Raw genomic sequence first — 27,962 nt, 5'->3', positions numbered from 1 at the left:
TGATTGATAGATTGGATGGATGGATGGATAGAGACGGATGTAGATGGATGGATGGATAGAGAGATGGATGTAGATAGATGATAGATGGATGTAGATGGATGGATGGATAGAGATGTATAGAGATGGATGGATGGATGGATAGAGAGATGTAGATAGATGATGGATGGATGGATAGATTAGATGATAGATAGATAGATAGATAGATAGATAGATAGATAGATAGATAGATAGATAGATAGATAGAGATGGATGTAGATGGATGGATGGATGTAGATAGATGATGGATGGATAGATGGATGGATGGATAGAGATGGATGTAGATGGATGGATGCATATAGATAGATAGATGATAGACAGATATGTAGATAGACACACAGAGAGAGACAGACAGACAACAGACAGGTATAGATGCTTAGCCACATTTCGCTTAGGTCTGAATGAGTCAAAAGAGCAAGTACCCAAAACCTGCAGGCCGTGTCTCTGCTGGTTAAACTTTAAAGTGAACAAGAGGAATCTTGAGTGTCTGTAATTTAAAAAGTAAATGAAGTTTCTGCATGATCAGTCTTTCAAGTGCTGTTAGCCGACTGTAGGAGAAAAGCAGCCCTGACTTGCTGCGATCAATACAGTAGGTTTCGCTTGAAAGCATCAGTACCTCTCTTTTGTTTGTTTGGCTGGAGAAGATTTAAGTAAGTGGGTGGCCACCATTTCCTGATCATTCATGAAAAGACAGTAGGTTCCACCTCGCAAAGATCCATACGTGCATCAAGAACGCAATGTGTACATCAAAATCTGCCCCCTTAGTGAGAAATAAGATAGTTTTCCCAACCTGGTGCCCTCCAGACAGATGGAAGGACCATCGTTGGGCGGAAGGCTGGCATACAAGATTAGCCTTTCAAGTGCTTAGAAGCTTCGCTGTTGTTCTTGGAGATCACTCTGGGTCCCCTTCTAAAAGATGAAAATAAAAGCCACCCTTTGGCCCAGGGTCTTTCAACCCCAGCCGTTTGAAGATGGGTGGCTGGGGAATTCTGGGAGTTGAAGTCCACCCATCTTCAAAGGGGCCAAGGTTGAGAAACATCTGCTTTTAATTTATGGAAGAAATTCCCCTTGTCTGCTGCCCTTCCAACCTACACCCCGTTCCTATCAGCAGGCGTTCAATAGCATCGTGGGAGAAAATGAAGACCGTTTTGGGATCTTCACCAATGTGGTCTTGGTAATAAACCATGTAAGTTGTATTATCTTGGCACAGGTTCTTTGCTCACTTGCTAAAAGGCCTGGGAGTGTTCTTGGCTAATGGGGGGGTGGTTCACCCCCAGTGAAGAATGGTTGCAGGAACTGGGCATGGCTGGTCTAGTGAAGAGAAGGACCAAATATTGGAAACATGATAGCATCTTCCAATATTTGAAAGGCTGCCATAGAGAGGAAGGGGTCAAGCTATTTTCTAAAGCACCCGAAGGCCAGACAAGGAATAATGGATGGAAACTGACCAAGGAGAGATTCAACCTGGAAATAAGGAGAAACTTTCTGACAGGGAGAACAATCAACCCATGGAACAGAAGTTGCCTGAGTTGAGGGAGCGCCATCACTTGAGACCTTCAAGAAGAGATCGGACTCCCATTTGTCGGGTGTAGGGTCTCCCGCTTGGGCAGGGGGTTGGACTATATGACCTACAAGGTCCCTTCCAACTCTGGTTATCTGTTATCTAATCTGCCTGCCATAGAGACTGAGGAAGGGACGTGGCTGAATTTGCCAAGCCGCCACTTCAAATGGACACAGGTGCCTGTCTCTCAGAGGCAGACCAGTTTCTCTCTCTCTTTCTCTTTCAGGATGGTTTCCTTCCATTGTCGTCTCCTCCTATCCCTCCTGCAGGTTTCTTTCAAAAATAAAATAAAACAATGTGAAGGAACACTGTATAAAAAAAAACCCCATGGTTTAATAGTCTGTTGCAATATATTAACTGTGACACACATATGTCATCGTAAAAACACCTAAAATCAAACACCTCATGAGAAGTTGGTGGAGGCAGAGCTTGGGGGATGAATGAGGCCAGCCCTCCCCTACCTGGAAGACAGGTAAGAGGCCAAAGAAAGTAATAGGAGGCCCGTCCCTTTAGCCCCCTGGACATGGAAAGGAGAGAGAGCCTCTGGGGCAGCCAAGGGTTGGGAGAAGGCAAGTTGGTCCTTCCAACTGCCCCAGTCAACCTGGTTGCAAGAAGCACCATCGGAGCATGAAGGGGGTGTGTGCATGTCCGGCTCAGTGAGGGCGAGCCTTGGTTCCAATCTCTAGAGTTGACCTCCGATGGTCAAGGAGGGCGTGGCTCTTCCACGCTGACCCCAGAAACCATGTTTTTCAAGTAGAACCGGGAAGGAGAGACCTTGCCGCCCAAAGGCTATAGGGTGATGATGGTGCCATCCTCCTGGAGGCTTCCTGCTCTGCTACCCCGCATGGGGCTCCCACTGCCGCTGTGACTGTTCAGGGAAGGCAGGGAGCCTTGGGAGCTATAGAGCGAGAGGCTGTGCTGGAGGCTGTCGAGGAGACCCCCATTGGGGCAGCTGGCAGGCAAGTCGCTCTCGATGACCAGGTCTCCTTCTTCGTCACTTTCCCCTTCGGCGGTGCTACAGTTGCTCAGGTACTGGGAAGCCGGGCTAGGCGTCTGCTGGCTGGGCGTGCTGTCCGTGGACATGCCGGAACTCCCCGAAGCCTTGCTGCTGCGGATCACGTTGTTACGCTGATTGGCCGGCTTGACGGTGATGATGAGGTTGTGGCTGTTGGCCACCATCATGTCAGTGACCTGGTCCAGCGACTTGCCCGCCACGTCAATGCCGTTGACTTCGAGGATCTCGTCGTTGACAGCCAGAAGTCCGGTGCTCTCTGCCAAGCCGCCCTTGACCAAGCGGGAGATGAAGATCCCGGGCACTTTCTCCACCCCGTGGTGCGCCACTCGCACACTGACCCCATCCCGGATATAGAAGCCCAGGGGCTTGTTGGATCCATGTTTATGGAGCCGCACACGCCGGTGGGTCTCGGGCAAGATGTCCACGTCGATAATGGAGGAGATCTGGCGGAAGTCCTGAGGCATGCCGATCAACAGGTGTGGCTTGGCCCGTTGGTGCGCCGGCCGCAGCAGTCCCTTTTTCTTCCGCTGCAGTGAGTTGGAGGCAAAGACGCTGGCGTTGGCTTCTGCTGCAATGAACAAAGGAAACAAACAAGAAAATGTCACAAGGGGAAGTTCCCCAGCGATAGGGTGGGGTGGGGGGTGGGTGGGGGGTGGAATAGAATAGAATGGAATGGAATGGAATGAAAATATGAATGGAATGGAATGGAATGGAATGAATAGAATAGAAATAGAATAGAATAGAATAGAATAGAATAGAATAGAATAGAATAGAATAGAATAGAATAGAATAGAATAGAATAGAATATAGAGACTAGACTAGAGAACTATAGAATAGAATAGAATAGAATAGAATAGAATAGAATAGAATAGGAATAGAATAGAATAGAGGAGAATATAGAATAGAATAGAATAGAATAGAATAGAATAGAATAGAATAGAATAGAATAGAATAGAACAGAATTCTTTTATTCTCCAAGTGTGATTGGACACACAAGGAATTTGTCTTAGTGAATATACTCTCAGTGTACATAAAAGAAAAAATACGTCAAGAGTCAAGAATCATCAGGTACAACACTTAATAATAGTCATAGGTTACAATAAGCAATCAAATCATACTAGGAAACAGTCAGTATAAATCATAATGATACAAGCGACAAAGTTACAGTCATACAGTCACAAGTGGGAGGGGTGGGTGATAAGGAGTGATCAGAAGATTAATAGCAATACTAATGCAGACTTTGTAAATAGTTGGTCAGGGTTGAGGAATTATTTGTTTAGCAGCGTGAAGGCATGGGGGGGAAAAACTGTCCTTGTTTCTAGTTCTGGTGTGCAATGCTCTATAGCATCATTTTGAGGTTTGCTGGAATGCTGACATTAACCCGAATCTAAAGTTTTTTCGGCTTTCCACAATTAAATGCCAGCGTTCCAGCAAACCTCCATTCCAATCAGTTACTCTGAGACAAACATACTGTATTTTCCGGACTATAAGCCGCTACTTTTTTCCCATGCTTTGAACCCTGCGGCTTGTACAACAATGCGGCTTATCTATCAATTTTTCTTTGCTAACTGCCATCAGGGGGTGCAAAAAAGTGACAGACGCAAGAGGTCAATGCAAAGAAGAAGACGCTACCGGTAGTTTTTAGCGCACTCGACACAAGCAGCACGACACACACGAACGCAAAATATTTTTCACACCCTCATCATGGAAAGTACACGAAGAAAAGCATATGATGCAGCTCTTCAGTTGACAGCAATCAATCTATCTAGGAAGGGGATAGAGCTGCTGCACGTAAGCTTGGCGTTAATAAATCAATGGTGAGACGTTGGAGACTTCTGGCTGCATGCAAAGAGCATTCTTCTCTTTCTGTGTAAATATCCCATTTCACAACATATATATCTGCGGCTTATAGTCTGGTGTGGCTAATATATTTAAAAATATTTTTTTCTTTTAAAATTTAGTGGGTGCAGCTTATATTCCGATGCGCTCTCTAGTCCGGTAAACATGGTATCTCAAAAGTACCTTGATTAGAATAGCAACTGGCACATCTGTGGAAAACCGAATCTAAAAGTTTTTTCGGGCTTCCCACAATTTCCCAAACTACAAATCTATCCCCGCTTGGCCGTCATCACATCTCATGGGCCAATCAAGCATCCGTCCAGAAGTAAGATCCTTATTTCATCCTGCGCCACACTAAATGACCTTGAACTAACAAAAGAATTTTATCACTTAGAGCTACTCAATTGAAATCACCTCCCGCCCACTCTCTTAGGTTATGTGGCAGCATGGAATATGGCTCCCAAAGCGGACACATAGATCCCAAATCTAATAGCTTACCAGCCACTTATCACCTCCCATGTGGCCTGGATACATACATACATACATGTGTATATTTGTACACAAACATACCTATGTTACCCATTTACAAACATAGATTTAACATAGAATAACAGAATTGGAAGGGACCTTGGAGGTCATTTACTCCAACCCATTGCTCGAGCAGGAGAGTCTATTCCAAATATTAGCCTTTACCTAGGATCGAACTCACAGCTTCCCGATTGTGACAAAGTTGCCTTTCTCTCCCTATTGGCTACCCAGCAATATTAGGTGCTAAATTCTGAGTTTCCATCTCTTGGGGTGCTCTTTTGTAATCCTTCGTGCCTTTGGATCACCCAAGTGATCTATCTTTTCACAGCTCTCTCTTTCTCCCAACATCGGATACTTTGAAAGTGCTGGATGGTTTAGTGATGCAAAAACGATTTAGCGTTTGGGATGTAGAATAGCTGAAGGCCAAGGTGGTGTCTGTCTGGCAAGGAGAAACATCAGCCAGATGTGCCATTTTTGATTTTGTCTAAGCAAGGCACAGCACCAGGCCATATGACTTAATCACCCAAGGATAATCCTCTTATCTATGTTACATAATGGAATGTTAGAATATGAGTTATTCTCTTCGTGGAAACCTGCCAGACTGGGGTGAGGATTAAGGAAAACTGAATAATTGGGTGCTTTTATACTTACACGCTGGAATACTGACAATACTATGGCCAACCTGAGGAATTCTGGGAGTTGAAGTCCGCCGATCTTAAAACTGCCCAGGTTGAGAAACCTTGCTATAAGAAGATAAATCCAATATTTTTCTCCTCCCAGAAGGGTTGCCTCCTTCCTCTCACCCTACTTCTGAGTGGCATTTGCTTCTAGGATTACAGAGCACAGCCTGGGAGGATTACAAAGGAGTATGAATAATTCAGTTTTAATCACACTTTGAGTTATGCCCCGCAGGCATTATATTGTAGATCTCAGCTACAGAACACAAAGGGCCACAGCATTTAACCATTGCCACAGCCAGTGCCCCAGACAAAGAAGGCAACCAATGGGTTTGAATCCCGCAAGAATTCATCAGAAATAACCTTCGCTGAAACCCTCAAAATATATGTGCTTAGGCTGCCAATTGTTCCATATTGAACAAGGGGTTAAAAAGGGATGTGTGTGGAGGGAGGGGTGTTTTGTGCCATAATGCCATAGGATGACTTAGTTAAACGTTTGCTGACCTAAAATAATTACATATTAGCATTTAAGCAGAGTAAAAGACACAAATACACACATTCATTAAAATTATTATTTAGAATTGACATATTCCAATGGTAAATAAAAAAACATTGGGTGCCCAATGGTAAAAATCAGACTTGGAATAATGCATCCAGTTTTGGCCACCGCCACAATGCAGAAAAGATGTTGAGAAAGGGTGCAGAGAAGAGCAACAAAGATAATTAGGGGACCTGAGGCTAAAACATATAAGGAACAGTTGCTGGAATTGAGTATGTCTACGTTTAATGAAAAGAAGGACCAGGAGTGACATGATAGCAGTCTCCCAGTACCTGAGGGGCTGCCACAAAGAAAAGGGAGTCAAGCTATTCTCCAAAGCAACTGAAGGGCAGGACAAGAAACAATGGATGGAAACTAATCAAGGAGAGAAACGACCTAGAACTCAGGAGAAATTTCCTAACAGTGAGAATAATTAACCAGTGGAACGGCTTGCCTCCAGAAGTTGTAATTCTCCAACACTGGAAGTTTTTGAGAAGAGATTGGATAACCGTTTGACTGAAATTACATAGGGTTTCCTGCCTGAATAAGGGGGTTGGACTAGAAGACCTCCAAGGTCCCTTCCAACTCTGTTATTCTGTTCTGACCTCAAGCCATTTGTTTCAGCCCTCCTCTGAAGCAGGCCAGGTTGAATCCCACCGTTTGTTTGACACTTTCTCTTCCTCTGCTGACAGATACGAGTCAGCTCTACATTTCTACTGCCCATGCCTCCCTGAGCTCTAAAGGCAAAGTTTGTTTATGAAAGAAAAAAGACAAAATTGGAAATAACGAAAAGAGAAGAGCCCATGAATCTGGACAATCCAGCTCCCTACATTGTAAAAAACTGCCAAGGACCGATCTGAAGGCCTGGGAGAACATCCAGTTTGCAGGCATATTGCTATGATTCCGTTAAGGCCATGATGGCAAACCATAGGTGGCACGCAGAGCCATTTGTGTCGGCACGCAAGCTGCAGGCAAACTTACCTCACTGGGCCTGCGCATGCCTCACAGCTGATTTTCGGCCCGTTTGAGGCCTTTTTCGGCCTCCCAAAGGCTTGAGGAAGGCTTCTGCAGGCTGAAAACTAGCCCCGTTTTGTCACTTCCTGTTTTTCCGAAAATACCAGAAGTGATGAAACGGGGCTAGTTTTCGGCCTGCAGAAGCCTTCTTCAAACCTTTGGGAAGCCAAAAAAGGCCTCAAACTGGCTGAAAATCAGCTGTGAGGGGCAGTGCAGGTAAGCGGGTGGCGGGGGTGGGTGGGTGGGGTTTACGCACGCAGGCGTAGGGGACGTTGGGGGGTGCATTGCCTTCTGTGTGCAGGCACGCAAGTGCCAGCATGCAAGCGCACACACCATTTTTAGGCACAGGAGCCCCAAAAGGTTAGCCACCGCTGCATTAAGGGCCGGGGAAGGAGAAGAGGGAGTCATTTGTTTTGCAACTAACCCAAGTATGATTTGCCAAAAGGTAACAACAAGACCAAGTAGACATATCTTTGAAGCCTTGCTCCCTTCCAAAGCAATGGGAAGGTGCAAAAGGAAAACATAAACAACTCTCATGCTTCTGCCAGTTTTTATACCATATGTCGTCAAAAAAAGGGGGATGCCAGAATGCAAAGGAGCTGGCAAGACCTGAGGGCTATGTGTAAAAGAATTCTTTTTATAAGGAGGGACACCAGAGCTGCTTTTCAGGCTTCAGGGAGCCATCGCTTCACATTTTCCACGCCTCGGTGAGTAGATGAACTACAATGGCCGTCACCCAACCTTCGCAGTCATGGTTAGTTTTGGGGAGGAGTAATCAAACACATACGAAGGATGTCAGACTAGAGAAGGTTGGCCTGCTGATCCATGAAGAGCTCTGGAGACAGGAACAGAAAGGGGTCTATCCATCTTACGACTTTGTGCGCTATATAAATTGAATGGTTTTCTCTCTCTCTCTCTCTCTCTCTCTCTCTGTCTCTGTCTCTCTCTCTCTCAGCCAGACTAACCGACAGCCAAACTGGTTTTGAGAACGAAACAGATGGTAGAAAGAGCTAACAGTCCACAGAGAAATAACAAGTAGCCAAAAGAAGCAGCGTAGTGTGATAAAATTGGAATAGTTCTTAAACGGACAAGCCACCGAGAATACGGGTAAGATACAATTTATGAATGAGCTCTCGGTATTAAGCCAAAGATCGCATACAAGCAGCAGAGAAGCAGGTTTGGGTTAAGGGATCTCTTACATCATAACATGGATTTGAAGAATAAAAACAATAACCTGGCTGGATGTCCCAAAGCTGCTTTTTTTTTTTTCTTCAAGAGGCAACTGGACTTTCTTGCTTTTCTTTTGAAGATGTTTCACTCCTCATCCAAGAAGCTTCTTCAGCTCTGACGGGATGGTGGGGAATGGAAGGATTCTGACCATTCAGTCAGAGCTGAAGAAGCTTCTTGGATGAGAAGTGAAACATCTTCAGAGAGAGAGAGAGAGAGGGAGGGAGGGAGGGAGGGAGAGAGAGAGAGAGAGAGAGGAAAAGGAAGAGGCCTTTCCAGATGGCCATGCCTAAATGGAGCACCTTGGCAGACCCAGATCCCAAGTTATAAATATCATCCTGTGTTTTGGGTACAGCGGCTTATTTTTAGCCTGGGAGCCTGGGTTGAACAACAGAATCTTTTTCCCCACTCCAGGAAGTGATCCAAGTTACATCAACTCCAGGTTTTGCCAGGAATCTTGGACAAGATGTGCTCCATGGGGTCTCCCACTGGAAGTGGGCATTGTTCTCCCTATCATCTCTCAGCTCAGTGTGTACCATCGCACACAAGACGCCAGAAACCGTTCTCAGAAGCCATTCTCTCTGGAGCTCTGAGAAGACAGGAAAACGAAAGAAAAGAGATATGAAAACATAAGCTGGTTTCTGGCCAGTGGTTGGCTATGGCCAGCTCTGGTATGTGCCCTGATTCCAAATAAATCACATTAACCGTCTCATGAACTTTACTGCTGCTACTGGATGCCAACCGACTGATGAGATCAAAACTTCACTGCGGAGAGACATGCCAGCAGCTCCCACCAGTTCCCTCTGCCCAGCCTGATGCTCTGTCACCGTTGCCTAACTCTTTTTGCAAACTCTTTTTCAGATCTGTAGTTTATACAACCTTGGTAATCTGTGATTAGCTGGATTTTTATTTCTCACAATGTACGTTTAAAGGCCAACAGCCCGGTGCTGTTTGAAATGCGATGCTCGTTATTATTAGTAAATCAGAAGACTTTTAATCCTGGAGGGCAACTTTTCTTGGGCAGCAGACAAGATCATTTTCAGAATAGGTTTTTGAAAGACCTGAAATGGCAGATCAGGAGCTAAGAATACATGCACTGCAGCTTGTGAATTTGGGTCTAAACGTTGAGCTAAGTAATCTGATTTCTTTGGGTTTTTTTTATTTAGCATGTGGTGCAAACCCAGCCAACTAAGGTAACTGAGTTACCAACTGAGTTAACAGAAGGTATAAATTCAAGTCTGAATGTCTGGGATAGTATCTTTACATACGGCTCCCCAATGTTCAATTCTTTTGTACTCTGCTCTAATCCTTCCAATGCTGGAATGAAAATAAGTAATATGCAAAAATGTAAACTTCGATGGAGTCAAATCAAACATTGACAAATACGCTCATGTCATTTTTTTTTAAATTGCACAACAAATGTCAACTGTCAGGATTTCAGCCCACAAACATCTTTGGATTCTATTGTTATCGCAAAGTATACAAATTTATTTTCTCTTCTTTAAGGCAAGAGGGCGCTACTACTGCACAGATCGTCTCTGATGAAAGGACCCTCCTTAATATGGGAATCCCCCTCAATGCCCAGATTCAGAGGAAGAAGACTCTGATTACTGAAATTATTACAAGATCCTAGATTACAACTCATAGTATTTCATTATAGGGTGTTGTGGTTAGCCGTCAGAGGTGCAGATGGCTGAGGAGAGCGAGGACTCCGATGAGGGGACAGGACCATTAAGAAGTGGACTGCTGCCTTCAGAGATTGTGGGGGCTGGCAGCAGCGATGAGGAGGTTCCCGAGGAGCCTGTGCTAAGTGCACATGCACGAAGGATTGCTCGGAGGAAAGAACAATTACAGCAGCACAGGCGACTCGGGAGTAAGGCTGCAAGGTAATAGCCCCTCCCTCAAGAGGATACAAGCCAGGTTTGGAAAAGCGTTCTTTGCAGAAAGCAAAGAAGCTCTGAAACTCAACTGGTGGACATATTAGTTCGCGTTTGGAGAATTCTGTAAATTAGTTCTTATCTCTGGGTTTTTGGCAGCCTTGACAAACAACTTGACAAGGCTCTTTCTTGTCGGAATTAATTGTTAGAGAGCAGCCTTTTATCTGTAAAGGAACAGAATTGTGATTAAACCTTAAAAGGTGGGGGCTGCTGGCTTTGTCTGTGTTTGCTCTCTGGGAACCCGGTTAGGTCAGAACATAGGGTCATCAATGACCAGTCCGTATTTTCCTACGGGCTAGCTAAGTTTTGGAAAGCAGATTTTTCAACCCATTTAAAACAACATCTCCTATCAAAGCACAACTATTTTTTTTTAAAAAAAAACCTCTTAATCTTCTCCCTTCTGATCTTTAAAAGCCCTATTATTAACACCACATCCCTAGTCAGGCATTTGTGGTAGGCAAAGATAAGGGAGCTGTTCCCTTTCAAATATTGCTAAACTGCAATTCCCACCCTTCCTCACCATCGCACCTACTGCCTGGGACTGCCTAAGACACCGTTTTTTCAACCAGGTTGGCTGGGGAATTCTGGGAGTTGAAGTCCACCCTCCTTAAATAGGTACACAAGGGATGGTGTCCGTTTGAGCTTCCCGTCCCTGGTTTCATGTTCCCCATCATATTTTTTTAATCCTTTGTCCCCCTTCTCCTACAGCCAATAACCTAGTGACTGCAAATAGGCAAAGAAATTTCACCACTTGGAGGCTTTCCAGAAGAGACTAGGCTGTCATTTGTCAGAAATGGTGTAGGGCAGGGGTCTCCAACCTTGGCAACTTTAAGCCTGGAGGACTTCAATTCCCAGAATTCCCCAGCCAGCTGGCTGGGGAATTCTGGGAGTTGAAGTCCTCCAGGCTTAAAGTTGCCAAGGTTGGAGACCCCTGGTGTAGGGTCTTTGCTTGGGCAGGGGAATTGGATTAGATGACCTACAGCAGTGATCCCCAACCTTTTTTATGCCGCGGCCCGGTACCGGCATCAGCTGGGCGCCGCGCCCGGTACCGGCATCAGCTGGGCGCCCGCCCGGTACGCACAGCTGGCGCCGCCATCTTTTTGATGAAAAAGTGCTTCCGGTGACCTCACGGAAGCACTTTTCATCAAAAAGATGCGGCGCTTCTCGTGAGCTTTTCCGGTAGAAATGGCTTTCTACCCGGAAAAGCTCACGAAAGCTAGCCGCCATCTTTTGATGAAAAGTGCTTCCGTGAGCTTTCACCCGGAAAAGCTCACCGGAAGCACTTTTTCATCAAAAAGATGGCGGCGCCCAGCAAACCAGCGGCCCGGTAGGACTTGTTCCACGGACCGGTACCGGTCCATGGACCGGTGGTTGGGGACCCCTGACCTACAGGGTCCCTTCCAACTCTGTTAATCTGCCTGAACTCAAAATGTTAAAACTGAATTGAATCGAATACTCTATTGGGGGGCGTGCATAAGCGCACCAATGTGCCTACCGTCCCTGTCCCTGTTTCTTTTTATTCGTATCTGTTTCATGTATTCATAACCATGTTTACGTTTATACCTGTTATCTAATACTTGCTTGACAAATAAATAAAATAAAAATAATAAAATAAAATAAAATAAAATAAAATAATAAAATAAAATAAAATAAAATAAAATAAAATAATAAAATAAAATAAAATAAAATAAAATAATAAAATAAAATAAAATAAAATAAAATAAAATAAAATAAAATAAATAAATAAATAAAATAAATAAATATTTGGCTAAATGTGATTAGCCACACAAGAAATTTGCCTCTGGTTGCAGAGGCTCTCAGTGCACACGGAAAACAACAGAATAATGATAATCATTGTAAAGAAGATAATAGAAGGATAAATGATAATGCTACGGCTACATTACATGGGTAAATACACACAGAAATTAGGCAGCACTGTGAGAATTAGGTATTCAGTTAGAGTGATGGCACGAGGGGAAAAAAACTGTCCCCGTGTCTAGTTGTTTTGGCATGTAACGCTCCATAGCGCCATCCCAAGGGGAAGAGTTGAAACAGTTTGTGTCCAGAATGTGAAGCGTCTGCAGATATCAACTCAGCCCTCCTTCTGACTTGCACAATATGGGCCTTTCCATAAAATGCAGGTAATTGCAGTGGTTCTTTCCACAGTCTTAACTTCATCTGTTGGAGTCTATACCTGTCCTGTTTGCTTGCTGTACCAAACAGCAGCCAATATAATATTGTTCTCAATATATCATAATTGATTTGTTTTCCTATTCAGAATCATCGTCTTCATTTAACGAGCCCATAATCCCTTGCGGGGAGGAGTCTGGGCAACTGAATGGAGCTGAGTGTTTACTGGCCAGATGCCCTTCCTATCGCCAGTGAGGAGTTTTGTTTGACAGACACATTCTCAGTGTGCCCAGAGAGAGAAATATCTGCCTCTACTTAGGACCGAACTCACGGCCTCCTGATTGTGAGGCGAGAGCTCCACCTTTAGGCCACTGTGCACTACTCTAAGTGTTTAATGGCCAGGTGCCCTTCCCGTCGCCAATGCAGAGTTTTGTTTCAGCAGATATATTCTCAGTGTGCCCCAGAGAGAGAAATATCTGCCTTACCTAGGATTGAACTCACGGTGTCCTGATTGTGAGTGTGTGGGTTCTACCTGTCAGCCAACGCACGACTCCTTTTACTATTCTGAATGAAAGTTATCAATCTTTCTCAGCATTTGATGAGAACCTGAAGCAATGACCCTCATTTTAACTCTTTAAAAAATGCTTTAAATAAGTAAAATAAATAAAAGCACACACCACCGGAAATAGAACACGTAAAAGAGGTGAGGGGTGGGTGGGTTAATCCTCAAGATTTAAACCTACCTCTCTTCTGGATGATGATTCGGAGAAGAGGATTGGCAGAGGACAGGGCCTTGTGATAGTTGTCATCGTTGTTGATGGGGAGCAGATCTCCATGGATGTCGGTGTATCCCAGGAGGACCTCGGAACAAGGGATCTGGTGGACCCTCTGGATCAGCTGATAGAATTCCTGGAAACCCCCCACGCTGGATCTCTTCATGGCAAAACGGCGGAACTCAGCCTCGAACTGCCAAGAAGACAAAAACAGACACAAAATAATAGCCAAACCGATAAAACCGCTTGGCCAAGGCAGGGGGAAAAAAAGAAAAAGTAAAGAAAACTGGCCTTGGGGAAAACTTTCCAAAGCAGCAAAGAAAGTTGAGATCTCTCTTAATTCACCTTCCCCACCCCCCAACCCCTCTTCAAATGAAAACTACCTTTTTTCACGGTTTGGAGAAAATACCCAGCAAAGCACCACCTGCGCTGACACATCCCAACAAGCTGTCATGTGCTTGTTTGGTTTTTGGCTTAGTGGGAAAGGTAAGCAGGGCGTGGAGACAATCCATTTGAGTTTGTCAAACTACAATGAACACAAACCAGGGCTTGGTGTGATATAAACAAAACACTCTATAGCGGTTTTAAGAGAATACCGGGAAATAACAGTCCTTTAAGACACCTGGAGGGCAGAGGATCCAACAAGGTAGATTTAGCCTTCCATCCTTCCGAGGTCGGTAAATGAGGACCCAGATTGTTGTGGGCAATAGGCTGATTCTGTAAGCCGCTTGGAGAGGGCTGGAAAACACTGTGAAGCGGTATATAAGTCTAAGGACTAATGCTGTTGTCCATCCATCCATCCATCCTTCCTTCCATCCATCCATCCATCCATGATGAGCAGTGATTAGAATGCAATATTGCAGGCTAACTTTGCCGACTGCCAGCAGTTCAATCCTGACCAACTCAAGGTAGATTCAGCCTTCTATCCTTCCGAGGTCGGTAAACGAGGACCCAGATTGTTGGGGGCAATAGGCTGACTCTGTAAACTGCTTAGAGAGGGCTGCGAAGCGCTGTGAAGCAGTATCTAAATCTAAGTGCTACTGCTATTCAGAACTGTTTTAAGGATTTGCTAAATACTATACTGGTAGTCCTTGAATTACAACAGTTCATTTAGAGACCAAACTTATCACAGCACTGAAAAAAGTGACTTACGACCATTTTTCATACTTAACACCCGTTGCAGCCTCCCCCATGGTCACGTGATCCAAATCCAGGTGCTTGGCAACTGACTCATAGTTATGACGGTTGCAGTGTAACTCTTTGCAACCTTCTGGCAAGCAAAGTCAATGGGGGAAGGCAGTTTCACTTAACAACCGTCTTACTAAATTAAGAACTGTAGAGATTCACTTAGCAACCTTGTTACTAACTAATTAACTTCAGTGGTTCACTTAACAACTGTGGCAAGAAAGGTCGTAAAATGGGGCAAAACTCTCTCAGCCAACGTCTCGCTTAGCAACAGAAATTTTGGGCTCAATTGTGGTCATAGGTCGAGGACTACCTGGACAGACAGGTAGTCAGTTTTGAGTAGCTACATGATGTTGTACTCAAGGAAGATCATGAACGTCGTTCTCAGAGACTCAAATATGTACAACACAGCATCTTCTCTTCTATATTTGCTGTTTAAATGGAAAAACGGATACAGAGGCTGGGCATGTTATTAGAATTAGCTCATTTCCTGCTCTCAAAACCTTTGATTTTAATCTCCGCTAACTGTGAATTCATGCCTTGAATTTCTGATCTTTCCAGCCTGAGTTGTGCCCAGCAATCAACAGAATCATCCAAATGGAAAATAAAGTTTTTTTTTCTTTTTCCTTGACAGAAGCTTTTCTAACTAATGCCCTCTGGATATGTTAGGACCGTGTTCTGAGAATCCGCAGCCCACTGCTCCCTAATTTGGAAAGTCATACTTCCAACACACCTGGAAGGCACCTGTCAAGCTTTAGCAGCTGCTTACCAGCTAAAATTAGATACAGGTACTTGTGATGACCCAGAGTGTAACACAAACGTAAGAAAATCCAAAACGTAAATAAATGTCCTTTAATGCCTTCCAACTCGGCCCCACTGTTCAATAATTCTCAGTTGGAGATGTAACGTATTCAAAAATAGTCTTCAAAAGAAAGCAATACTGTCCGAACTTAATGAGCAGATAGAGGTGAAATAAAAAACCAAACAAACTACAATGAAGGAAATTCCACAACAGACCAGAATAAGTAATTACCAAATTCAAGGAGATAACAAGGCACAGTCTGTTGGAAGGACGCCAACCAGATAACTTCAGACCAAAATAAAACACGTTTTGCTTCTGGCAATGCTGTGTTGTAACTGTCTCTCTTATATGCTATTCTCCCCAGCTGCAACTAATGAGGGGGATCATGGCCGCTTCCTCTCTCGTAAGCCAAGTTGTTTCCTTCTCTGTTCCTCCCTGCATATCCTAGGATGAAGAGGGGATGGGCCTAGTTCTTCCTCTGACTGCCCAGCCAGCCTCTGCCCTTCCCCAGCCTCCTCCACAGCCTCTGGAGCCACACCTACACTCCCTGTCGGCTGTTCCTCCGCTCCCTCAGAGTCCAACTCTAAGAAGGGCATGACAGTAGTCTTCGACTTATAACAGTTCATTTAGTGGCCGTTCAACATTATAGCAGCACTGAAAAAAGTGAGTTATGACCATTTTTCACACTTAACAACTGTTGCAACATCCACATGATCATGTGATCAAAATTCAGAAGCTTGGCAACTTTCATATTTATGACGGTTGCAGTGTCCTTGGGTCATATGTTCCCCTTTTGCGGCCTTCTGATCAGCAGAGTTAATGGGAGGGAGCCAGGTTCACTTAACAACCGGGTTACTAACTGATCAGTTGCAGTGATTCACTTAACAGCTGCGCCAAGATAGGTTGCAAAATGAGGCAAAACCACTTAACCAATGTCTCACAACAGAAATGTTAGGCTCAATTGTGGTCGTAAGTTGAGGACTACCTGCCTATTGAAAAGGGGAAAAAGGTATTAGGTTAAAAAAAAATGTCTTGCCAAATGGATTCCTTTGCATAGCAGTCATTTCATCTCTAAGTTTGTTGTGGATTTTCTTGATCTTCTTGCTAACTGCTTGTTGATTTCCCGGGGACACGGCAACTCCTTTTCCAAATAAAAGCACATTCTCCGTATACCTTTAATATTTTGCAAACTTCCCCAGGTCCTGAGAAGCCCATGACAGTAACTATTCAGCACTGGTGGGATTTTTACTACCAGTTCTGTGGGTATGGCTTAGTGGGTATGGCTTGGTGGGCGTGGCAGGGGAAAAGATACTGCAAAATCCCCATTCCCTCCGCATCCCACTAACCTACTTTCCAGCTCCGTTCTCCTGTGCAGGGCAACCAAAGAAGACCCAGCCATTCAGCTGGGACTCAATGGGAGGCAGAGAAGAGATGGGGTTGGTGGGGCCAGTCAGAGGTGGCATTTGCCGGTTCTCCAAACTTCTCAATATTTCCGCTACCGGTTTTCCAGAACTGGTCAGAACCTGCTGAAGACCACCTCTGCTATCCAGGCACGTCTTACATAGTCATTCTCTTCAAGCGCACAGATATTTTTCAACCATTTAATACAGGCATGCCAACCCACAACTCACACGCCACATGTGGTCCTCGTAATGCAGCCCCACAAATTCATACACTTGTATATTTTATACATGGCCCAAGACAATTCCTCTTCACTCAGTGTGGATCAGGCAAGTCAAAATGTTGTCTATTAAGCCTGATCTCACACATTATTTCCTTGAAAGCAATCACATTCAGTCCTTGCTATTTATCCTCATTATGAAATAGACGCTGTGTTTTTATTATACTATTTATGGTTACATTTGTGTCTTTTTCATTATGAAGGTTGTATTTCTTTTTCACCTGGTGAACTTTGGAATTCTCCAGAGGATCCAAACAACAGCAGACTTTTTTTAAAAGGTTTTCTTGCTCTGTTGCAAGAAGTTAATGTTATGCTCTCCAAAGACAACTATGAACAAAGAGCAACATATGGCCCATTATTACAATAACTGAGAGCATACAAGATTTTCATGCAAGGTCTCAGCTCCTCCAGGCTAACACCATACAAAACAAAATTCCTTATTCAGTGCTACTTCTAATCTCTACAACAATCAATAACAACAGCCATCCGTTAGGAGCAGCATACATTAAACAGGGTGTATTCAAATATCAAACTATATTAAACTACACTGTGATTTATTCAACCCCGCTGCATTTGAACAAACCACATTTTCTCGGTTCCACATATCAAATCACCCACCCCAATTTCCCAGTTCATCCAATAAAATCAACCCAGGCAAGTCAACAAATGGTTGTGTGAACCAGATTACAGTGCAATAGCCTTTCCTGGAAATACGGAAATGCCGCTTCCATTAACTGCAACCAATATAGGTAACCCTATACAAGTAGTCCTCAACTTACAAGAGTTCGTTTAGTGACTGTTCTAAATTACAAGGGCACTGAAAAAAGTGACTTAGGACCATTTTTCACCCTTATGACCATGGCAGCATCCACAGGGTCATGCAATTTACATTTGACAACTGACTCACACTTATGACAGTGGGTTTCCCCTTTTGCGACCTTCTGACAAGCAAACTCAACGGCGAAACCAGCTTCTTCCTGCTCAAGCAGGGGGCTGGACTAGAAGACCTCCAAGGTCCCTTCTGACTCTGTTTATTCTACGTTCTCTATTCTAAAGCAAAGCACTCCCATGCTCCCTCTGATTTTCCATGCCTTGTGTGTGTTTTCAATGTGTTGTGGTATCCCACAACAAAGGATACCCTCCCTTTTTACCAGGGGGGTCCCAGAAGAAGCAAAGCCAGTAGCCTCCCTGGATTAGGGATACTCACCCCCCCTCTCCATCCTTGGGGGTGGGGGGGTGCATTTGCTACACCGAGACATCCCCTCAGCCGCCGCCCCCCCCTCCCCTTTTGCAAACCCCGCACTATTGCATAACCCGTCGGTGGCGGCTGTGTGTGTGTGTGTGTGTGTGTGAGTGCTTATCACCTAGGAGGAAAAAAACTCCGGGCGATTCCTCTCTCACGTACAGGCTGCCCAGCAGCAGCAGCAGCACCAGCAACGCGCGGAAATCCCTCCAGATCGGAGCAAATACTAATCATCCCCATCAAAAGCATCAGCCCCGCCGCCCGTTAGGCCGAGCTTCCGAGGCCGGCGCAGCGCTGCGCCCAGCAATAAGGCAGATGCGTCGCGATCCCCCACCCACCCGCCTCCTCCTCCTCCTCCTCCCCAGGCAAGAGATCGCCGGGTCGAGCCGGGTCGAGAGACCCAACGCCCGCTTGGGAAGAGGAGGAGGAGGAGGAGGAGGAGGAGGCTGCTCCTAGGTGCACCTGCCGCGCGGCCGACATCCTACATTCAGCCCGGCATCCGACATTGCACCGCTGCCTGCCTGGGCCCGGCGGCTCTCGCCTTGCATCTCGCGGGGGGGCGGGGGGGTAGACTGCCGCAGCCTCCTCGGAGGGTTTCTCCCCGCCCGCCGCTTGGAGCCGTCCCCGATCTGGGCAAAGCCCCGCTTCCCGCTGGCTCACCTTGCTTTTGACCTCAATGACCGGCTCCGAGCTGCGCGCCGGTGTGCGGTGGTGCTTAGCCATGCTGCGCCCGCCGGGCAGGGCCGGGGTTGCCCTCAATCGCCCCGCGGGTGTCTCGCCGCCGCCGCCGCCGCCTCCTCCTCCTCCGGCTATTATTGCTGCTGCTGCTGCTGCTCCGCCGCCGCCGCCGCCGAACGGGGACAGCCAGCAGGAGGGAGGGAGGGAGGGGGGAATAAAACTCACCGTCCATGACGTCACCCCCAGCAGAAGGAGAGGGGCCGCGCCATTGGCTCAGGCGGGGGCGAAGGGGGCGGGTTCAGAACCTCCGCGGCGTTCGGACGGAAGGATGCTGACAACGTCGTCTAGGTAACCGAACTCCGGTGGAGGCGGGGGGTTGCGGTTGGTCCAAGGTGTATCCCGCGGGGTGAGATCATAGCGAGTTTGGACCGTTCAGCGTCATTCAGAGTCGCTTGGCTTCTTCAATGGGGAGGAAGGGAAAAGAGGGGGGAAACTTACCTGAGCCTTTGAGTCACCGTCGTGCAGGGGTCTCCAAGCATGGCCACTTTAGCCTGGGGACTTCAACTCCCAGAATTCCCCAGCCAGCAAAGCTGGCTGGGGAATTCTGGGAGTTGAAGTCCCCAGGCTTAAAGTGGCCATGCTTGAGACCCTGCTTCCCTTTGCCGGGGTTGGCGAGGTCTCTATAAGCCCACTTGCTGCTTGACGAAGCCAAAGCGAGCATCCTCCATCTGAGATCCAGTATGAGATCTTCAGGGATCCCACTCTCAACCACTCCGATTCTGTCCAAGCAGAGGTGTGGGCAAGAGAGGGCAGAGGACAACCTGGAAGAGAGCGGGGGCAGCAAACGGGGCCGGGGTGCCTCTTGGGGGCGTATCAGATGATGAGTGGCCCCTTGGAGGAATGGATTGGATGCAAAGAAACCTTTGAAACCCTCCCCCAAATCACAGACCGAGGTTGAGGATCCGTAAGAGATGCAGTGCAACCTAGTTATTTGAGGGCTCCATATTGTGCAAGCTCAGGGTGGCAGATTAACTGATCTAAGTATAGAGGTCCCCCAAACCTGGCAACTTTAAGACTTGTGGACTTCAACTTCCAGAATTCCTCAGCCAGCTATGCTGGGAGTTGAAGTCCACAAGTCTTACAGTTGCCAGGTTTGGAGACCTCTGGACGATTATTGTGAAGCATAACGTGCAAATGCAGTTGATACATAACATCCTGTCTGGGTCTAAAGTAAGGGTCTTCAAACTTGGCGAGTTTAAGACTTGTGGACTTCAACTCCCAGAATTCCTGAGCTAACATGACTGGAGGAGGAATTCTGGGAGTTAAGTCCACAAGTCTTAAACCTCTCAAGTTTGAAGACCCCTGGTCTAAAGTGCCCTTAGTCCTTTCCCTTTAAGGTATGTGGACTTCAACTCCCAGAATTCCTGGCTAGGGAATTCTGGGAGTTGAAACCCACACATTTTAAAGGTTCAGAAACATTGCTTAGCGCCTTACTTGTGCTGTCTTATTCCTCTCTAGCTGTCTCAACTATATTCAGTACAGTAGAAGTGCCTGGGAGGAAATGGATATCTATTTCTTTTTGTTTTGAACTGCAGTTGTCCCTAAAAATCTAACAAAATAAATACACTGTGTTTTTTTTTGCATATTTGTAATTAAATATTATCAAGTAAGAATGGAGCTTCATGTAAGGGTTTAATTAAAGCTCACTCACTGAATTGTTGTTGTTTTTTTTAATTGAGGAAATGTACTAAAGGGCTGGGTAATTCTGTCTTCCCAAATGGCCCCACTTTTAGCTTAGTTTAGACCAGGGGTCTTCAAACTTAACAGCTTTAAGACTTGTGGACTTCAACTCCCAGAATTCCTCCTCCAGTCATGTTAGCTCAGGAATTCTGGGAGTTGAAGTCCACAAGTCTTAAACGTGCCAAGTTTGAAGGACCTTTGTTTTAGACTAAACAGCGAAGCCTGTCAAAGGCCTGGGTGCCGTTTTGGAGATTAAAAAAAAGTTTCCTGCAACTTATGGTTACCAAGGAAAAACTGAATTTTGTAGGAGTTAGTTACTTAAATTAAATCATGGTTAGTGGCTGCCCTGCCCCCACCCACTTCTATTTTTAGGAATGCTTAAAAACAGTTCAGTTTTCCTCTTTTAACTATATTATTCTTGAAGTAATTTTGGGCTAACAGACCATTCAGAACTAATTCCCTCTAGATTTTGTTTTGCCCACTGTTTACAGCACTTTACAGCTGAAAGTAATGCATGTAGAAGCTCATATATGTTTGCCTAAAGCCACAATGTTTCTCAGCCTTGGCAACTTCAAAAAATAGATGTAATTCAACTCCCAGAATTCCCCAACCAGCAGTAGCACAATTATGTCTTTGCTGTTTGCAGCTTTAAAACCAGAAAAGGGAGGAAGTGGAGTGTAAAGCATTTGAAACCTTGAGTAAATGCACTCTTCCCAAACTCATGTCTTTTTTTTCATGTCATGGTATTTAATGTCTGGGGGGGGGGGGAATCTTTGATTCTTTTTCTGTTGTGGATTAAAGACATTAGATTTGTTTTTTTCTCTGCCCAGTTTTTCTAACACAGAACGATTAGAAACAATCTGTTTAGATTTGGGAAGGTTTTTTTTTTGCAGTCTTATTTTTATAGATTTGAAAAACAACTTTAAAGAAATCTTTGAGCTTGGATTAAAATTTGCAGGAACTGGTAACAACAGTGTGAACCTTATGTATCATTTCGGCCAGTGTTCAAAGTATTTTACCATGTTTTATCTTTATTTTTTAAGAAAGTAGGACATGCTATTTTGAATGAAGCCTGCTTCCTGCAGAGACTAATACAGTGCTTCTAGAAAGGCTATAAGCAAGCTATTAAACATAGATTATTAAATATACATTCTCCTCTGTTTCTATCCTTAGCAACTGATATGCAGTGATATATATGGCCCTTAAACTTTCCATGCCAAGATAATAAATTATTTTGAAGACTTCTAAGCAGGTGACAAAATTCTACGATGATGGTCTAGTCCAGGGGTGTCCAACCTTGGTAACGTTAAGCCTGGAGGACTTCAACTCCCAGAATTCCCCAGCCAGCTTTGCTGGCTGGGGAATTCTGGCAGTTGAAGTCCTCCAGGCTTAACGTTACCAAGGTTGGACACCCCTGGTCTAGTCGTTCAGGCACCAGGCTACAAACCAGGAGGCTGTGAATTCTAGTCACGCCTTAGCCATGAAATCTGCCTGGGTGTCTTAGGGCCAAACTCTCTCAACCTTCCTTTCTCAACCCAACCCACCCAGGGGTGGGCTTCAAAAAGATTAGCAAAGTAAAGGCCTCCCACACACATTAAAACAAACCGGCCTTTACTGCTCGGTTGCTGGGTGGCGTGGCCATAACATGTTTTGGCCATGGTGGGCATGACCTCCTGCACCACGGCGAGGGCGGGGCATTTTTGCCCTTTCCTCAAGCCTCGAGGAGGGTGAAAATGGTCTCTCTGGGCTCCAAAAGCTTTCTGGGAGCCGGAATGGGCCCATTTCCGGCCTTCCCAAACTTCCGGGAGGCCCGTTTTTAGCCCTCCCTTGCACTTACCTGGATCCAAAACCGGCCAGGTGGGGACTCCTGGGAGAGGCGGGCTGGGGCAGGCTGGGCAGGGCCAGAAATTGGGGGTTCTCCGAAATTCACAGAATCTTAGCTAGGGTCTCTCCCGAACCCCTGCAAACCCCCAGCAGCCCACCCCTGAACCAGAGGTCGTATGCAGCCGGTTCTGACCAGTTCTGGAGAACCGGTAGCAGATATTTTGCATAGTTTGGAAAACTGGCAAATGCTACCTGTGACTGGCCTGCCCCCATCTCTTCTCTTCCTCCCGAGTCCCAGCTGATTGGCTGGGTCTTCTTTTGTTGCCCTGCACAGGAGAACGGAGCTGGAAAGCAGGCTAGTGGGGTGGGGAGGGGAGGGAGATTTTGCAGTATCCTTCCCCTGCCACGCCCACCAAGCCACGCCCACCAAACCAAGCCACACCCACCAAGCCACACCCACAGAACAGGTAGTTAAAAAAATTTGAATCCCACCACTGCCCTGAACCCACCTCACAGGGTGGTTGTTGGTGGGAAAATGGCAGGAAGGAGGCACGTTGAATATGTTTGCTCCCTGGAGTGTTTTGTAAAAATAATAAAAGTGAAATATAAACAATTGTGTGAGAGGAGAAAAAAAAATGTCTGCCCAATATTTCTTGATCGCACATAAATTCATGCAATTCTATCCCTGACCCCCTTGCTTCCTTTATAAATGAGTTCTGACAATGCCCAGCAACTTGTTTAAGAAGAAGATGGCGGCTATGGCTGTCATCTTTTGAAGGTCTGGCCTTTTCTGGCATACTTTGCCCATTCAAAAATCCCAGTTTTGGTTTTAATGTGTGTGGGAAACCTTTACTAATTTTGCTCTGCAGCAGCTTCCTTGGGTGTCCTTGGCTGGCTTAACCTTCCTTTTGTAAGGGGTGCCTTCCGAAGGAGGCTTTGTACCGCTTAGAAGGCGTGGAGCATGCCGGTGATTCAACATAAATGAGAACGTTTTGGTCTATTCCCTGCAGGATTTATGACCAGCTGGTCCAGCTGATGATAGTGAGTAGATGCAAAAAGCGAGCTGTAGGTTTATTTATTTATTTATTTTCTCTCTCTGTCTATGCTTTGAAAAAGCAATTTCCAAATGTTCTTCAGCCCTCTTTTATTACATCCCTGCTTTAATCAGTCCTGATTACTGGTGACAACAGGAACCGGTCCCTGAATATATATATTCCATAAATAATAGTAATAATTTTTGTGGCCAACATTTACCTGGGGCTGGGAAGGCCTGACTAAGTCCATCCCCATCCATCTGGTTTTGTGCCTAAGGCAAGACTAAACTCCCGGTCTCCTGGCTGGTAATCCAGCACCGGATCCATTAGGCCAAATGGTTTTCATAGCTCCAAGCAATGCGTGCTCAATTCTGCCAAAACAGAAGGAACAGAAGGATGTAGGCAACTGAACCAGTGGCATATCAGTGCAACTGTAGAGAGATGGAGCTTCTCAGGGCACCTTGGAGGTCTTTTAGTCCAACTCCCTCCTCAGGCAGGAAACCCTATGCCCAGGGGTAGGATTCAATTTTTTAACAACCGGTTCTGTGGGCGTGGCTTAGGTGGTGGGCGTGGCTTGATGGTCATGTGACTGGGTGGGTGTGGCTTGGTGGTCATGTTATTGGCTGGGTGTGGCCAACTCAATATCACTCACGTCGAGGCACGCATCTCCTCGCCTGGCCTCTCATGACTGTGGGGATGCTGCAATAGTCGTAAGTGTGAAAAATGGTCATAAGTCATTTTTTTCAGTGCCATTGTAACTTTGAATGGTCACTCCACACAAGCAAAGTACCAGCAAAGGAGGGAGAAAGAAAACTCCATTCCTGAGACAGGAAGTCTAGTCCTGCCAAGAATGTAATAAGGTTAACGGAGAGGCAGTTTCTGTAAGCAACACCAGAATGTTTCCTTCCTGCCTTCCTTACAGGATTAGGCCAGTAATTTCTTCTAACAACCGGTTCTCCAAACTGCTTAGAATGTTAACAACCGGTTCTAGCGAATAGGTGTGAACTGGTAGAATCCCACCCCTGCCTATGCCCATGATGGTGAACCTTTGGCACACGTGCCAGAAATGGCACGCAGAGCCATCTCTGCAGGCACGCAAGTTCAGTTCCACTGCGCATGCACGCACACCTCCTGCCAGCCACCTGATTTTCAGGTATCTGCCACACATGAATGGGGGGGACAGGGCACATGCAGGAGACGCGTGCACATGTGCAGGGAGGCAGGGGGAGCGCGGGGGGTCCCACGCACATGTGCGCTGTGGGAGTGCAGGGTGGTCACATATGCATTGCATTATAGGTGCAGGCACGCATGCACGCTCTTATATGCACACGCACGTACTTTTGGCACACAACAACAAAAAGGTTAGCCATCACTGTCCTCTGCCATTTCAGACAAATGACTATCCAATCTCATCTCAAAAACTTCCAGTTTTGGAGCATCCACAACTTCTGGAGGCAACTTGTTCCACTGATTAATTGTTCTCACTGTCACTGTTTGTTTCTATCCATGGCTTCTTGTCCTGCCTTCAAGACGCTTTGGAAAATAGCTTGTCTCCCTTTTCTTTGTGGCAGCTCCTGAGATATTGGAAGACTGCTATCATGTCACTCCTAGTCCTTCTTTTCATCAAACTAAACATAACCCAATTATCCCCATGTCTTTGTTGCTCTTCTCTGTACTCTGTACATAGGGCCACCATAAAAATAGGTTGAAATATTAAATAATTAAATAGGTAGAAAAATGATCTTGCATTTTTCCATAGCAATTTTCACCCAATATGCAGAAATAGAATTAGCTTTAGAATTTTAGAAAGAAGATGCTTATGCAAAAAATTTGAGGTGTATTTATTTAGTACTGAAAGACTCTGAATATCTTGTCTTTGCTGTATTATCCTCTCTCCAGTGCTCTACAATCTTGCAAGCTCCCCATTGTTCCATTAATTCTCCAGGAAAGTTCTCATGAAGTGACTCATTCAATAACTATTCAATAACTATTCAAGTTATTCAGTACCACAGAAGAAAGTTGCTTTTCTGAAATAATCCAGACACTGAGAAATTCATGGGGAAATTCTTTCGTTGGAGAACATTGGGTGGAAAAATAAATCACCCCCCTGTACATCAATTAAATAAGAGGATTGAAAGACAAGGTGTGTGCTTCACTTAAAAGCCACTGCATCAGGTAGCTGGGCTGAAGTTCTAGTCATTTTGTTTGATGGCTCCTGGCCATTTCCCTTTCTGAATCTGTTTTATAACTTAAATTGCTCTCCTACAGCCCTGTTATATAACAAAGAAGCCTCTTCTGTCAACCCAGCTGAGCTGAGATTAGGTTACTAGCTGAACTAGATTCTAGAACAAGGATCTTCAAACTTGGCAAGTTTAAGATTTGTGGACTTCAACTCCCAGAATTCCTGAGCTAACATGACTGGAGGAGGAATTCTGGGAGTTGAAGTCCATAAGTCTTACAGCTGTCAAGTCTGAAGGCCCCTGTTCTAGAGATAGATTGAAGCCCCAAAGAAAAGTGTCAACTGTGTATAACCAAGCCAATGAATGAATGGTGATGTTGCAGTAACCAAACAGGCTCCCGAATGCCATGATTTGAGATGGAGTTGAGCTCAAATAATAGGTTGGCATATTTGTGGTTTCCTGTTGAGTGAGGATTATTTTTGTTCCAAGTAGCTGATTTTTTTTTTTTTGGCTGGATCTGCCCATGTCCGGTTTATGCCCTTAAAATTCAGGAAAGGGAGTCCAGTTTTTCATGCTTAGTAAGTAATATTATCTTCTGACCAGGCTGATGGTTTTTAATTGCTCGATACATTTTTAACAACCGAACTGGGTGTAAAACACGGAAAACAGTCCCTCCTTGGCAACTTGTCCAAGGTCTTATCACTTCTGCCGAGAATGTGAATTGCAGAAAACCCGGTGGCTATCTTAGGCCGCCAGGCTGATGCCGAGCATGTTTGCATGTTCTGCCCTGTCAGATGTAGTGTCTGCTCTTAATCAGCAACTTAGCAGATATCTGCAACAGCATGAAAGTTCTTCCCCTAATGTTGTTCTCACTGAGTGCATATCGGGGGGGCATCGGAGGATCAAATTAGATCTTGGTATGCTATAAGGCGAAACAATTTCTTTTGGGTAGTGGGAATTCAGAAGAGCGATGAATGCAAAAAATGTGTGTGTGTGTCTCTGCGTGGGAGACTCACCGTGTGGGCCCTTTATATCAAAGCGGTGAACACTTTTGATTCTGCACGTAAAAACACAGCATTGAACCCCTGGCCAATCTGTCCCAGCAATCTGTTCTCATAGCGGCCAACCAACTGCACAAGGAAGCCAAAGATTTCCCAACAGATGGCTTGCAGAGGCTTCTATCCAGATTAAGAAGCACTGATGACCAGGACTTCCATAAATGTCTCCAATTGGTAGCCAGCAGCACATTTCAGGAGGAAGCACTTGTTGTTTTTTATTTATATCCCGCCTTTATTATTTTATAAACAACTCAAGGCGTTGAACATATCTAATATCCTCCCTCCTTCTATTTTCTCCACAATAATTATCCTGCGAGTTGGGCTGAGAGAGAGGGGCCAGTCCAAAGTCACCCAGTTGGCTTTCATCACTAAGACGGGACTATAACTCATGGTCTCCCAGTTTCTCACTGTAGGAAGTTAGCCCCTCTCCTAGAAAAATGAAATATCCTAGGAAATATTAAAAAGGCAGAATATTTTCCCTAAAAAGAATAGAAACTCAGAAGCAGAAGCTCACCCTTACCTTTGTTAATGAGTGGGCTATTAAGGCCTGGGCCAGAATATTTTACATAACAAAGATCTCCAGGTAGAGCTGTAATAGAAATTGCCCAAAGCCCTGTCTTTTTTAAAAATAGACTTTATTGAATTTTTATTACATTAAAAACATAAGAAATATATCACTCAATAAATCACTCAATAATGCCCAAAGCCCTTTCATTACATCATCATCCAGCAAGGCTCAACCAAGCCTGGGACTCAGGACAGCCTACAGAGTTGCCCCTGCATGGCCCCATGTGAGTCTGACAACCCATCAGAATACAAGCTCAAATTCAAATCCCAACAGAGGGTATGTAAGGGACTCAGTCCTTCCTTCTTTTCCTTCATCTTGAAGCATGTGATCATTCTTCCTTCTTTGGAGCTCCAAGCCATGTGGTCCTGTCCACCATTAAATCATCTTTCCAAGCAGCCTCCATGTTTCCGGTGTCTTTCTTCCCCACTTGGAACTGAACCCAGAAGAATAGTTCTTCCAACAGTTAGTAGCTTGGTTGTTAAGTGAATCTGGCTTCCCCATTGACTTGGCTTGTCGGAAGGTGGCAAAGGGGGATCTCACGACACAGGAAACACAGCAATGGTCATAAATCTGAGCCAGTTGCCAAGCCTCTGAATTTTGATCGCATGATCATGGGAACAAATGCCACTAGGTCGTAACTGTGGAAAAACGGTCATCGATCACTTTTTCCAGTGCTGTTGTGAGTTTGAACGGT

General features: G+C 45.3%; 1 protein-coding gene across 2 annotated transcripts; it reads right to left on the bottom strand.

Annotated features, from left to right (window-relative positions):
• Positions 1–1,910: 1,910 nt before the first annotated feature.
• Positions 1,911–19,058, bottom strand: PARD6A (par-6 family cell polarity regulator alpha). Of its 2 annotated transcripts, none has more exons than XM_087971548.1 (3): positions 18,847–19,058; positions 13,246–13,468; positions 1,911–3,180 (listed from the first exon to the last, which is right to left on the bottom strand). In XM_087971548.1, the coding sequence occupies exons 1-3, from the start codon at positions 18,907–18,909 to the stop codon at positions 2,387–2,389; spliced, it is 1,080 nt and encodes a 359-aa protein (XP_087827674.1). In that variant the 5' UTR covers positions 18,910–19,058; the 3' UTR covers positions 1,911–2,386. The 2 variants fall into 2 exon arrangements, with proteins under 2 accessions (XP_087827674.1, XP_087827673.1); XM_087971547.1 differs by having other exon boundaries at positions 1,911–3,177; positions 18,847–19,042.
• Positions 19,059–27,962: the final 8,904 nt, after the last annotated feature.

Source organism: Notechis scutatus, chromosome 9, assembly GCF_049901735.1.
Source record: "Notechis scutatus isolate UNSWTSFEM ecotype Mainland chromosome 9, rNotScu1.2, whole genome shotgun sequence".
NCBI classification, from domain to species: domain Eukaryota; kingdom Metazoa; phylum Chordata; class Lepidosauria; order Squamata; family Elapidae; genus Notechis; species Notechis scutatus.
This window is presented reverse-complemented; position numbering and strand designations above follow the sequence as displayed.